The 15,722-nt window shown below is 33.2% G+C and overlaps 1 protein-coding gene across 4 annotated transcripts in view; it reads right to left on the bottom strand.

Moving 5' to 3' along the window:
• LOC111043762 (GTP-binding protein 2) overlaps positions 1 to 15,722 on the bottom strand; it is a 38,969-nt gene that overhangs the window by 4,091 nt on the left and 19,156 nt on the right. For 3 of the 4 annotated variants that reach the window (XM_022328807.2, XM_039426917.1, XM_022328808.2), the window contains 4 exons: positions 15,025 to 15,218; positions 12,678 to 12,860; positions 4,019 to 4,130; positions 1,771 to 1,964 (listed from right to left, as the gene is read on the bottom strand). In XM_022328807.2, coding sequence (XP_022184499.1) covers positions 1,771 to 1,964; positions 4,019 to 4,130; positions 12,678 to 12,860; positions 15,025 to 15,218 — 683 coding nt within the window. Of the gene's footprint in view, positions 1 to 286; positions 481 to 1,770; positions 1,965 to 4,018; positions 4,131 to 12,677; positions 12,861 to 15,024; positions 15,219 to 15,722 lie in introns of all 4 variants that reach the window. The other variant, XM_039426916.1, reaches the window with a different exon arrangement.

Below are 15,722 nucleotides of genomic sequence, written 5' to 3'. Positions count from 1 at the left end.
AAATTATTGTTCTATCATTATAATTTGTAATTTCCAGTGGTTTATTTATTGTTATTGGTCGTTTACTTCATGTTAGAAGCTGATGACAAAATACATGCATGATCTACCGTTTATAAACATCTTATTAATTATTTATTCGTGTATACAATTACAAATCATATGAATATGTTCGATCGTTTTTAAACATGTTCAAGTTTATCGGCATGTTTTCCGTTAGTGGCCAGCCTGATAGTCTACTCTTGTGAAGCTACTTTTAATTAGGAATAAAGATAGAGCAATGAGGCACCTGGAAGAAGAAGCAGCCTTTGGGTGGCTGGTCCTCGTGCGGCGAAACAAGCACCATGCCAGCGCGGATGGGACAGGGCGCCGCTTCGATGCTCAGCGACGCACTCTGGCTGGCGCGCACCATGCGGCAAGGCGCCCGGTTGCGGTGGATCGACTGCACCGTCACCTGCGCAAACTCACCGTCGTCCATCGGACCTGCAAAAATGCAAAACAATGAATAAAGATCCAAATATACACATAAATAATAGTTATTTGTATATCTACAGTGAAAAATACTTGTAAATACATAAATACAGTGAAAATATTTTTCCCCCCCGAGGGAAGTTTGATGATGCCCGAGGCGAGGCCGAGAGAAAAAATTTCCCTGAGTGAGAAAAAACATTTTTCATTCGTGATGTGCACAACATTTTTGTGTACACTGAAAATAAAATTATTTTAAAAACTCACGTGACAGGTGAAAATGGTGTCTTTTACAATAGTGCTATCTATTCGGCAAAAGTTGTAGGCCTAACAATGATCAGCTTGAAGCAATGACTGCCGACTCCAGTTCGCGTTCCAGATTTGATTAGCTGATGAAAAATATTCGTTGGCTGATAAAATATTTAAAAATATGTATAAATTGTTATCGTCTACTAAGATTGAGTATGTAATAGTTTGTTGATTAATTTTGTAATTTATGAGGAATAAATAAAGAAAAATCAGCAAACAAATATATCTTTGATAAGTTAATCCAAATTTCTGGTTGAGGTATTGAATTCAGTTGGTTCAATGGTTCAACTCTACAAGCTCCGACCCTCAATCCTATTGCCAATGCAAGCTTATAAAATGGTGATGCTTCCCATGTTATTTAAATTGAGTTACTTCTAGTCCCTTGGGAGTTTTAATTTTTTTAGTCTCGAGAGCGAAAAAGTGGCAGCTTACTATAATGTTCCAGAGAGCAAATTAAGTACTTTAAACAGTAGATGGAGGAAAAGGTTCTTCGTTAATCTGTGTATTTGCACCTTTATTCTATCAGAGACGATAGCGGGAAAAGCTCCACAAAAGGAAACAAAGAGGGAGACCCAGAAAAATATGGCTGGATAAAGTGTTGAATGATGTAAGGAGTTTGGGAGTGGGGGGATGGAGAGGCATAGTCAACGATAGAGATACGTGGAGCTTGATAATTGCGGAGGCCAAGACTCACCATGGGCTGCAGGTTAAATTATTGTTCTATCATTATAATTTGTAATTTCCAGTGGTTTATTTATTGTTATTGGTCGTTTACTTCATGTTAGAAGCTGATGACAAAATACATGCATGATCTACCGTTTATAAACATCTTATTAATTATTTATTCGTGGATACAATTACAAATCATATGAATATGTTCGATCGTTTTTAAACATGTTCAAGTTTATCGGCATGTTCTACCGTTAGTGGCCAGCCTGATAGTCTACTCTTGTGAAGCTACTTTTAATTAGGAATAAAGATAGAGCAATGAGGCACCTGAAAGAAGAAGCAGCCTTTGGGTGGCTGGGCCTCGTGCGGCGAAACAAGCACCATGCCAGCGCGGATGGGACAGGGCGCCGCTTCGATGCTCAGCGACGCACTCTGGCTGGCGCGCACCATGCGGCAAGGCGCCCGGTTGCGGTGGATCGACTGCACCGTCACCTGCGCAAACTCACCGTCGTCCATCGGACCTGCAAAAATGCAAAACAATGAATAAAGATCCAAATATACACATAAATAATAGTTATTTGTATATCTACAGTGAAAAATACTTGTAAATACATAAATACAGTGAAAATATTTTTCCCCCCCGAGGGAAGTTTGATGATGACCGAGGCGAGGCCGAGAGAAAAAATTTCCCTGAGTGAGAAAAAACATTTTTCATTCGTGATGTGCACAACATTTTTGTGTACACTGAAAATAAAATTATTTTAAAAACTCACGTGACAGGTGAAAATGGTGTCTTTTACAATAGTGCTATCTATTCGGCAAAAGTTGTAGGCCTAACAATGATCAGCTTGAAGCAATGACTGCCGACTCCAGTTCGCGTTCCACATTTGATTAGCTGATGAAAAATATTCGTTGGCTGATAAAATATTTAAAAATATGTATAAATTGTTATCGTCTACTAAGATTGAGTATGTAATAGTTTGTTGATTAATTTTGTAATTTATGAGGAATAAATAAAGAAAAATCAGCAAACAAATATATCTTTGATAAGTTAATCCAAATTTCTGGTTGAGGTATTGAATTCAGTTGGTTCAATGGTTCAACTCTACAAGCTCCGACCCTCAATCCTATTGCCAATGCAAGCTTATAAAATGGTGATGCTTCCCATGTTATTTAAATTGAGTTACTTCTAGTCCCTTGGGAGTTTTAATTTTTTTAGTCTCGAGAGCGAAAAAGTGGCAGCTTACTATAATGTTCCAGAGAGCAAATTAAGTACTTTAAACAGTAGATGGAGGAAAAGGTTCTTCGTTAATCTGTGTATTTGCACCTTTATTCTATCAGAGACGATAGGGGGCAATGCACAAAGGATATAAAGGGTTGATTAAAATTATGGAAAAAGCTTAATATTTCTTTTAGAAGGGAAATTTTATGATAGGTCTGGTTTGGAAACCTATTTGAATTGAAAAAAACTACTTTTCTGTCGCTTCAAATTTTCTCCGCCATCTTGAATTCAAATAAATTTTTTTAAATGGGGAGGTGGTAATGTTATACCAGATTTCGAAACAGAATTTCAAGAGAAAATGAATGGCGAAATCTGCACTTTGCTATCTCAAAATTTTGAAACGACATGAAAATAGTTTTTTATACAAATAGGATCCCCAATGAAACATATTGTCAAATTATCCTTGTAACAGAAATATCAAGCTGTTTCGATACTTCTCACAAACCCTGTATAACAAATTAATAAATGCACAATAAAAATATTTATACATAAATTATTCATATTTAATATAAAAAAGGTCCAAATGTTAAGACAATTATTTTTTAATTATTCATAAAAGCACAAATAATCACAATAATCGAAAGAGTTTTGTGCCCAAAATTATTTCTCTACGGTATTGATATGAATGAAGTAGTCAAAAGATAGGTAAATTTGCAGAGTAAATTCTATCACCTAATAATTGATTTCATCCAGTTTTGAGTGACAATTTTGGAGCATCTAAACAATTACATAGATTTATTCATAAATATATTATTATTAACGATGTATCGATGTGCGAAGAAACCAATTTCTAAACTTAAAAAGTTTTGTAAACCTTACAAAAGTTTAGAAGTTAAAAAGTTTTGTACAAAACTAAAGGGTTTAAAACCTTTTTTAAACTAAAAGGTTTACAAAACCTAAAAGGTTTTTTGTAACTCTAAAAAGTTTTTTAAACCTTACAGTTTAATGGTAATATATTGAACAAGAGCTAACCAAGATATGAAGTTGAACGAGCACCATAAATCCCGTCCAATAGATGAAGTGGAACGGTTGTGATTTTATCTAGCCATACAGAAGTGTTGCAATCCATAGATTGATTAAAATGTATTTCAAATAAATGACTCATCAACCATAACCAGTAAATAAAATTCAACTATTTCAAATTTATTTTAAAAATATTCAGATTATAAATAAATACTTTTTTTTATTTTAGCAATTTTAAACAGAATTCATTCAAAACCTCATCTATACTTAGTAACTTTGTATTAAAAAGTGAAAAGGATGACTGGGATAAATAATAGAATTACATCTTACCTATAAGCAGACTTGTATTCTCAGTGATGACGCCCCTTGTTAAAAGTCCTCCAACAACCGTCCCCACTTCAGGTACCCTGAAAGTTTCGTCAATTTGGAATTCACACCTTTCCTGAAAACAAAAAACACCTACAATAAACCAAACATAAAAAAATATGGAATAGGAAACTCACGAGTGACTGCACTGATCAACTTGACATTTTGCATATAGATTCTTAATTTACCGAAGATGGTTATAGACTCATTTCAAATTCTTCAAGATTTCAGTAGGTCAAGTTTTCAGTTTGTCAAGATTTAGTTATACCCTTTCGGTTCTTATGGGAGTATTCACCCATCGGCAGAAAGTTGAGCAGAAAAAAAGAACTGTTCAAATCAGAGACGAACTGTCGTTCATCTTGCCGTTCTTTATAAGGCCTATCAACACAATGCTATTTTGCTTCGACCGATCACTGCTCGTGAACCGTTTTGTCGAAAAAGAACTAATTTCGGGATTCTGTCGACGAGAACAGACAGCTTCGAATCACTTTTCTGCTCTGATCACGTGACACCGGCAGAATAATATTTCTGTGGATCAGACGCCATGTTCTTTTTAACCTCAATCTTTAATTGTTGGATGGTTTGTTTTGATATTGGTTGTCAGATTTCGGATTGCTACTATTATACTGTGAAATTAATTTGCAGTGGAAAATTGAGGTATAAAATATTTCTATTGGTTTCTTTATTCTTATAATTTTTACAAGAGAAATTGAAAATGGATTTACAACAGAAAGGCGTGAAATTTTCGAAGTTCAAAGTTTTGTACTTTCCAGACCTGCACAACGAATTACCTATTTGAAAAATAGAATATGGTTAGAAATTGCTGATGTAATAGAGGATTCAAGTAAGTACACTTAAATTTCTTAATAAAGTAGGCTAGATCTACTATATAAATATAAATTTTATGAGTAGCCTACTAGCATGTTTACAATTTTTATTCAGGTAGCCCACTGTAGTAGGCCTTCAATAACCTAGTCTCTAGGCCTAAATTGCTATCTTTTTCATTTTTCAAGAGGTTAGAAGTTGACAAAAGTTTATTTATTTCTTTTTTTAATGTTTAATTTGTAGTATTTAATAATAATGTAAATCCTAGACTAGCTAGTTTGTGTATGGTAGAGAATTATCACAAGAAAGAGAGAAATCTAATCAACTGATTAGATTTAAACTCATTCAAGATTGATTGATTAGATTAATATTAAATAATCAGATTCAAAACATTATTCAACCAAGATAACATTTAGCATTTCATGCTAACAATCTTTTACACTTTCAGTAAGTTGGCCTAATCACAAAATACATTTTTTTTAATGCAGCTAGTAGTTTTCACAAACAGATTTATTAAAAATAATATCATAAGTTGACTTAGAAGTATTTCATTACATTCTAAGTCCTAAACTTCCATTATTCTTGTTGCACCTCAAAATATTGTAAACCCATAGTTTATCAATATAATAACAAAACTAACCTGACTATTAGAACATTTACTTTGTCTTTGGTACCTATCTATGAATTAATCTTCTCTTAATTTATAATTCAAAATCACTTGGAAACAATATTAAATAGATTGTTATAACTTGATCAGAGTCAGTGTAATTGAATATTGAAAGACTGCCATTAGAAAAATATAAAATAGGTACTATTTTTCTGGTTGACCATTGCTACCAAACTCATTTAAAACTACAATAGTAATGTATTTGAAAAACTTATTCATGCTCTATTGATCGATATATTGCGTGATGCCAGGTATATCAATGTGAATAGTATAAATTAAAACAGGAGACACACAACATAGATAGATTAAAAACACTGAAAAACTTACATTATAATCGGAAATTTTTAAGGAACTGTGTCCCCTTTCTCAACCGAGCAGAGAGTGTAATGTAAGTTTTCCAGTGTTTTTAATCTATCTATGTCGTGTGTCACCTGTTTTAATTTATATTATAAAACTTTAAAGTGTTTTCTGTTATGTGCTATGAATGTAAGAATATACTTATAGTATTTATATCTAATGTAAATAGTTTATTGAGGCCCAATTCACTTCTAATTTATTCAAAGTCCAAACTATGTCTTATCATTGATGATTAACTTCACATTATCTCCAAAATGAATATGCTGAAAGATTATGTTTCTTTTTTCAGGTACCATTTACAAACAAAATATTGAAGAGAATGTGCTCAAAGGAAATGCATATAAATTCTTTTTTGTTGACCAGGATGGAACAATTCTTTGGAACCTATACTTAGAATAAGTTAGTTTGGTAAGATAAAATTCCACTCATTTTTTAATCTTTATATAGGCGATGTCATTTTATACAGTTTCCCATTTTTTAAAAAGGTTTATCCACTTCAATGTTTTATTATCGATTTGATGGTAGATATTCAAATAGTAAGATTTAACTATGGTACGTGACTAAAATAATAGAAAAACGGACTGAATTTTGAAATCATTAATAGCTAACAGGAAATCTTAATATTTCGAAACTAAGTGAAACCACATGAGATCAAGATGGACAGTTGAGAAGAGTGCTTAAAAAACAATGTATTCACTTATCATTCAGGGAATAGAGTTATTCATAATATTTGGGATTCCTTCCATAAAGAAATAATTTATGTAACATTATCTAATAATGTGATAACATTACATCAATAATTTGATGTTAAAATTGTTTTTAAAACACTCTTCTCAACTGTCCATCTTGATCTTGAGTGGTTGATGACTTTATAAATGACCATACATTAGAACTATGAATAGATGACTTCAAAAATTCACCCAGCAAGTGCTGGTAGAAAACACTGAATAATAGCTTTTAATGACAGTCATTCCACCTTTTAAAATGTATGATTAAATTCATGGATGAAATACCCACATTGTTCTGAGAGAGATTTATGTATTTGCAGTTTGGTATTCATTTTCAAATCACTTAGTTCTACTTATAATGTTGTAGATAATCATCATTTCAGATTAAGCAATTAATTTATTGATTATTTCCATTTGTTTCATTAAACTTGTTTCTCCAAATGTAGAACTAAAAATTACTTTATGCAGTACATTTGGAAGAGTTAAGTAAACCAAACGGTCGAGAAGTAGGCCTACTGACCACAGAAATAAATAAATAATATTCATGGTATCCAAAAAATATTGTTCACCAACAAGTTCTTTTGACTAGGGGCACACTGATTAATCCCAATTCCTGCATGGAGATTATTTATTCATCATTCAGAATTACACAACTAACAGATTGATGCTAATAATAATTCAACTGAATGTTGGTTTATTGGAATTTCTCATATAATATTACTTTGTCATCTATAGGGAAAAAATATGTTGTGATAGAATCCTGAGTGTGACAAACATGCTGGCTTCTGAAATGGAAAAAATGCCTGAGCCTTTACCTTTAAAGTATGACAGGGAATATTTTTTAGGGTTGGGCTAGAGCCCAACGTTTTGAATCTGTCATGCAAGATTTGAGATTAGATGAAGCTAGTGCAAATTGTGTTAAAAATTTAGTACAAGTTAATGTATGTAGTGAAGATAATGACAAGGATCTTGTGATAGCTACTTCTCCTTATCGTAAATATCAAGAAAAAAATCACTTAAACCATATTTCAATAATGCATCAGAATGTTCAGCACTTACCATCACGCCTTGATTTGTTGGGAATAAATTTAGAAGAGATAAAACCTGAGATACTAGCCCTATCAGAACACAAAATGTCGGAAGCAGAAACAGAAATGCTGAATTTACCTAATTATTGCTTAAGCTCTAAATTTTCTAGAATCAATAGTATAGGAGGCGGGGTTATGATCTTAGTGCATAATAATATTGTTTCCAAATGTAACCTGTAAACTTACCGGCAATTGCATCTATCACAACTGAAAAAGAATTTGAATGTTGCGTTTCGGAATTTTCACTAAACAATATCACATTCGTACTGGCATGCTTATATAGAACGCCTCAGCATTGTTATCTTGACCCGTTTCTAGAAAAGCTAGAGATCTTACTTGACATTTTATGTAAGAAATATAAATATGTTGTTTTAGCAGGAGACATAAATATCAATGTTTTAGAGAGAGATAATGTTTACAATAAGTTCATGAACGTTTTAAGAATGTTTAATATGAAATACAAGGTTGATTTTGCTACTAGAATTACTGCTACCTCCGAAACAGGGATTGATAACTTTATCACAAACATTAATGACGATAGTTTAACAATATCTGGTATAATTACCCATATATCAGATCACAACGCCCAACTTCTCGAAATCCTGAATGTGAATAGTTTTTTATGTAAACCAACTAGGAAACTGCGTCGGAATCTTAGTGAATGTTATGTAGACATGTTCTACAAACAGCTGCTATTTTTGAACTGGATAGAAGTTTTTCAATCTCCAGTTACTGAAAAATTTGATACTTTCATGTCGCTTTTCTCTTATTACTTTAACATAAACTTTCCAAAACTATTCAGAAATGAAAAAGAGTACAGTAGTAAAAAATTGTCTAGTGCTGAGGCAGTTTATAAAAAGAAGGAGCTGTTAGAGTTGGAAAACATATTCAGACAGTATAAATCAGAGGATGTGAAATTTCAACTTAAATCCAAAAGGAAAGCTTTGAAACTCATTATGCAAAAAGATAAGCAAAAATATTTTGACAAGAAAATTTGTGATGCAAAAAATAAGAATCGAGTAGCCTGGAAAATTATAAAAGATGAGATAGGAAAACAAAAAACTTGTAATCATTCAAATATAAGTATAATAAGTAATGAAACGAATACAACTGATCCTATTAGAGTAAGCAATATATTTAATGACTTTTTTGCTACAGCAGTGGACAATTTTGTGATACCAAATATTCCTGAAAATAATGATGAACCTGCATATTTACCAAACATTCAAAATTGCCAGCCATCTCCGAAATTCAAATTTAAAACAATTTTAGAATCTGAGTTGCAGGAAATTGTTATGAATTTTGAAAATAAACTCTCGACTGGACCGGATGACATACCAATTACAGTAGTAAAACAGATTCTGCCAGCTATAATTAAGCCATTATTACATATAATAAACTCCTCTCTAATTTCAGGCCAATTTCCCAACAATTTGAAGACAGCCAAAGTTATACCAATTTTTAAAAAAGGTAATTTGAAAGATCCTGCTTGTTACAGGCCAGTGGCACTATAATCTGTGTTTTCGAAAATATATGAGCGTGTTGTATATATTCAGCTGATGGATTATCTAGAGACACATAATATACTAGATAAAGAACAGCATGGCTTCCACTCTAGAAAATCTACTATCACTGCAGGAGTAGATTTTATTAGTACTGTGATTGATGCTATTGACAAAGGGGAAAAGGTTATCGGCGCCTTTTTAGACTTAAGTCGTGCGTTTGACAGTGTGTGTCACGATACTCTGTTGAAAAAATTAGAGTCTATGGGAGTGCATGGTAAGGAGCTGAATTGGTTTTCATCTTTCTTGAAAGGCAGACAGCAGTTCGTTCAAATAGAGCATTTAGAAGAGTCTCAAAGATATAAATATAAAAATATCTATTGCTCCGACCTAAGAAGCTTGAAGTATGGAGTTCCCCAAGGATCTATCTTAGGTCCTTTACTATTCCTGTGTTATGTTACAGGCATGCCTAGGATGGTCCAAGATAGAGCGTCTGTCTGTCTATATGCCGATGATGCAAATATAATATTCTCTGGTAGATCGGTTCAGGATGTAGAAATCTCATCTGCTATGGGATAGCCTCTATTAATAATTATTTGAATTGCTATAATCTTATTTTGAACTCAAGTAAATCAATAGTTATCCCATTTATGACAAAGCAGAATAGGAACCAAAATCTATATCCTAGGGTGACATTGAATAATGAAATTATAGCAACAAAAGAGAGTACAAAGTTTTTGGGATTATTAGTGGACTGTAATCTTACATGGGATAGTCATGTTTGCCATGTTATGAAAAAGATTTCCACAGGTCTCTATGCTCTAAGGCAGATGTCCAATGTTTGTGGTGTCCAGACATTGAAGTCGGTATACCATGCTGTAATTCATTCACATTTGGCGTATGGACTTTGTATCTATGGCGGTACAACCAAAAAGAATTTGGACAAGATACTCAAGCAGCAAAAGAGAGCTATCAGAATAATCCTCAAGCTTGAAAGATGTGATTCAGTACGATTGTTTTTCTCGCAGCTTGGGATTATGACAGTGTATGGGCAGTATATATATGATGTCATCATGTTTTTTAGAAAGACTAATACTGAAATAAGAAACCAGACTCACAGCTACTTTACCCGTTATGGCAGAATAGTTGAAAGACATAGATTATACCTATTCGAGAGGAAACCCGTTTTTAGGGGAAGATCATTTTTTTCAAAATTGCCAAACGATTTGAAAATTTTAGAAGATGTTAAAAGGTTTGGTATTGAGTTAAAGGAATATTTGGTAAGATTATCCCTGTACTCGTTACAGGAGTTTTTATAATATTTTATGTGTATGACATTTGTTTGTAACTAGTATTTAGGCTATATTCCTTAGTATTCTGTGACACTATTCATATGTATTTTTACATGTTTATGAATAAAGATTTTTTCAATTCAATTCAATTCAATTATTGGAGGGTTCCTTCCCAAGAAATATAATTAAAAACTTATACAGATTACAATCAATTTCAGAATTCACTTTGCAAAGTTTTTTTTTATAATGAATAATAAATTATCTATAACTTTTTGATTTCAGGCCTAGTGATGTACCAGCCAGAAGTAGAGGATGACAAAGAAAATCAACTATGAATAATATTCCATGGATATGATTCATGTATGATGTAGTAGTCTACAGAAGAAAGAGATGGACTAATCTAAGAAATATATTCATTTTTTCAGTACATCTTGATGTGTTTATTTCATGTTATTCATAATAATATCTTCTTTTTCTGATCGCTCCTGCTAACTGCTTCAATTCAGGTAGTTTTGAAGAAAACAGCAAGTGACATGAAATTAATAAAATATGTTTTAATTGTTTATACTTGAGGGATTTTTAAAACTATATTTAACCCAAAAGCATCGAACTCTTATTAGCAACTTTATTGGTTCTGTATGTCTTCTGCTTTTTTGGAACTAATAAAATTATTTAACATTGCTGACTGGCAAATGCTATAGGTAACACGTAGTTAAATAATAGACTTGAATTGGATATAAAATAGGGTATCACAATTATTATGTATTGTATAAGAATAAGTAATAGTACTTATTTACTGCATTGAAGGGGCAATAATTCTTTGAATATGAAAAATAACTTAAGCAAAAGTTGAAATATGATGTTCCAGGCCACATCAAATATAATCACTTTTAATTCCACCTACTAGGCTATATTTCCAAGGTTTTGATTAAAATTGATAAGCTTTTAGAACATTATAGTGAATGAGGAGTTTGAAAGGCTACTCTAATTCTAATTAATACCCTAATAAAGTATTAATTTTAATAGGGCAACTTTAATGGTTAATTGTAGAAAATAACTAGTAGGCCTACCCTAAAATATTCAAAATAAGCATGACCAGTTTCTAATTATGTCATTGTCAAGAGAGTCCTTATTGAAAATGTTGAAACTAATCATGTTCCATTTTGGAATATCACAAGGGTACTAGTTACCTTCTATAATTAATAAATATTCATCCATTTTAAATAGGCTATGTGTTATTTAAAGTACCATAACAGAACTCGTTTATTAAAGCAAGATATAGCTATCTCAGCAATAATTATTAGAATTAGTTCGCCTGTTTGAATACACTTTGTACATGTCATATGTGTTAATCTATAATAATAATAATTTCCAATTCGTATAGCTTTTACTGGTGAGGAGTCCCCAATTGAACATTACCTGAGAAGGCATATTGATTTAGGCAGTCAATTGGCCTCACGATTCTATACATGATTGTATATCAGCCGGGACCGTACCCATCCAATGATCAAAAAGGGGTCTGCTAAAATAAAATTGCCTAAAAAACGTTTACAATATTGATATCCCTTGGTGTAATATATCCCAAAAATTCCAAAATTAAAGCACTTATTTATTATTTATTTATTGATCTTTTTTCGATAGAGCTTCAATAGGCCTTTGAAGTTGAATACGGTACTCATAGTAGGTAGGCCTACCTATAAACGATGTGATTCAAAGAACATGCATTGACTCTGAAGGCAATTGATTCTAGTTAATAAAATAATTATAATAATATCTTATTAATAATGGAATGCTTCTAGTTAATAAAATAATATCTTATTAATAATGAAATACAATCAGTTACTTCAAATAATTTACCCTTACAAATTTCAAGCATAGGAAATGAAAAGTAACTCTTAGATTGACATGCCTATAAAGCATTGAATTTTGCATATAGATTCTTAATTTACCGAAGATGGTTATAGACTCATTTCAAATTCTTCAAGATTTCAGTAGGTCAAGTTTTCAGTTTGTCAAGATTTAGTTATACCCTTTCGGTTCCTGCGGGAACAAGAAAGCAGAGAAAAGAAAACAAGAAAGCAGACAAAAGCAAAGGAACACTTCGGGTTACTTGCTATTAGAGTAATAGAGTTTTGAACATTCGTAGTGATAGATGATTGATTACCTGTTCTAATCGTTCTTTTTCTTTGAGTGAGATGCCAGGCGGCAGTACATGGAGGAACCTGGTGAGCAGATCGAGTCCCTGGCCGTTGACACTCGACACGCAGAATATCGGCACCACGTTCTCACTCATCTGGCTCGAGCCCGCCTCTATCACATCGTCCAAGTCATTCACTATCATTGCCGTCTAAAACAGATACCTCAGTTAAAAAAACTATAGATAAGTGTCCAATACACATTCAAGTCGTTTATCCAGCTTCATTTATTCCTTAAACTTGGCAAGATGACAGATTTAAAATGACACTATAATGTGATTGTATTTCTTATGATGTTGTTTATAAAATAGATTCGTTTCTCTACATTTATTTTCCATTGCATGAGCATCATCTCTATGCCAGATCATTACTTCATTCCAGTTTATCAAATCATCAAGTACAAGCCTTTAGGTAGTAAACTACTGTACATTGTTCCGTTCCATACAGTAAAAGTTCTTGTACTATACAAACAACCCATAGAAACCGTTACTATAACATAGACATTGCATTGAATTTTGATTATGTGAAGTTTTTTTTTTTAAAATTGTAGTTAACAATAGGCTTCATATACTAGGTGCAAGAAGCATATATGAGCCTTAGGGTCTCTTCCCACTTAGCTACGCTACGCTAAGCTGAAATACGTCCTATCTTCCAATGTTAAATCGAAGCTACGAATCTGTCCCGTTTACATCAATGTAGCATAGCTTTCAATATTGGAAGACAGGACGGCTACGTCTTGTCTTTCAAATACCTACTTCAGCGTAGCTTAGTTGAATGTGAAGAGGCGAATAGTAACGATAGTTATATTTATTCGTTGATAGTAACGATTCTAGGTTACGAGAGTGGCCACACTATCCACCATCCACGTATAACGTTAATCTGGGATTACATGGCATTAAGCTGCGTACAGACTTTCGCTCTGCTCTGCTCCGCAATCGAACATCACTTAAGAGCAGATCGATTGATGATCGACTGGGGAGCAAGAGTGGAACGCGAGAAGAGCGTGTAGCATCTCGCGTAACGTTCATGATCGGAGCGAGTGCGGAGCGTGCGTGAAGCGATTGCAGAGCGTGCGCGGAGCGTGTTGGAAGCGCGTATATCTGTACGCACCTTTACATTCAAAGTTTGAACAATCAGCTTATCTAACTCAGTTTGAATTTAGATGGAACATAAGACAAATATACACACAATCCACTTTGTCTATACTGTACCATCAAAGAGACATTTGGTTGGGTTTCATTTCGGTACTTAATTTTTGTTATTATAGTAAATTCGTGTAATGGTGAAGACATTGAAAGAAATATATTATGAGTTAGTGTTCTTCGAGGTTTATTTATTGATTGTTTTTTATTTTGTAAGTGTGGAATTAGGACTTTATGAATAAGACTCTAGTGATCATGTAGTTGAATTTCCTGTGCAATTTTTATCGTCAGGAATTTTTTTCAGTTGAAAAATAATTTTGTCAACATTAATATTTTGCTAACTTACGTCCGGGAAGACTGTCAGTTTTCAGTTTTATGCAGGGTTGAGGTATTGTCGCGGAACTGTATTTCCGTTAGCGATGGAAAATAGACTAGTATTTGGGTAGATGTATTTAAATATTTCAAACTTTCATTTTCCTGTTCCCACGGAATGTTTTGATTCCACGTGGAAAACTCGCCTCGATGGCGGACAGAGAACGATCAGTCTTAATTAAGCCGTGAATAGAAATATAGAATTGCTTTGCTCACTTGGAACGTGTAAAATTGTACTTGGACACATGTATGGTGAGTGCCATCATATTTTCCAGCTCATGTTAAAAACTTGTGATTGACCGAGTCACCAATTATTCATTGTAGCAGTTAAAGGAGTTAAGTCCACGCTACCTTCGTAGCGGTTACAGTTAATATTCGTAACCAGTTAGCAAAACCTCAAAGACAGTTTTCTTGACTTTAGAATGTGCGATATTGTTGTTTGTTGTTCATTTTTTGTTGTTCATTTTTTGTTGTTCATTTTTTGTTGTTCAATTATTTGTTGTTCAAATTTTAACCAGTTTAATTTTGTTGTTCATTTTTTGTTGTTCAATTATTTGTTGTTCAAATTTTAACCAGTTTAATTCACTTAATGACATTTAAAGTTGAATAAAAATGAAAATTTTATGGTTTATAAAGCAAGTCCCATGTCTGCCGAAAGTATTCAGAGATCTCTTTCTACCCTCATCTGGCGGTTACATTCATATGGCTTTTTGTTGGAGTGAAGTACCTTACGGGAAGGTCCCAAACAGTCTGAATATATAATTATATATTTTTATTGAAATGGCATAATTAGTGGAGTGACCTTGCTGCAGCCGATGGCATTGAGGAGAGCCTTGAGGCAGAGGACGGCTTCGGTGGGTGCGACCAGGTCGGTCTTGGTGACGACTATGAAGAAGGGCACGTCCAGGGCGAGGGCCAATGCCAAGTGCTCCTGAGTCATGCCCAGCACACCCGCACGCCCACTCACCACCAACATCACGTGGTGTGGCCAGTACCCTGCAACACACAACACACCACATACACCATTGTGACGGCTACTCTTATTCAACTGAAAATTAAAAATCCAAGTACCCAATACAAGTTGATACATATCCTTATTAATATGTTCAAAAATGTTGTACGAATAAAAGTTTTAGAAAAAGGATACTTGTATTTCTAATTTCCAGATAAATATCCACCAATTTGAGGGTACACTTACGAGAGGGCCGGCTGCGCCCTAACTTCACTCTCCTAGGTTTTAAATAAAGCTATTCAATTCAATTCATCAATAGGCGTGTAAAAATAATAATATGATCTCATCAGATATTAGGACAGTGAATCTCATTGCTCTTCAATTTGATATGAAATGAAGAAAACACATGCCCTTTACACACTTCAATAATTGAACTAAGTAAAAAATTGTGCGATATAATGCATTTTTTATTAAATTTGTACACAGATTATTGATAAAGTGATGTGATTGAACATCAGGATATAATCAGCAGAAAAATGTGTCTCAGT

Source organism: Nilaparvata lugens, chromosome 4, assembly GCF_014356525.2.
Source record: "Nilaparvata lugens isolate BPH chromosome 4, ASM1435652v1, whole genome shotgun sequence".
NCBI classification, from domain to species: domain Eukaryota; kingdom Metazoa; phylum Arthropoda; class Insecta; order Hemiptera; family Delphacidae; genus Nilaparvata; species Nilaparvata lugens.
This window is presented reverse-complemented; position numbering and strand designations above follow the sequence as displayed.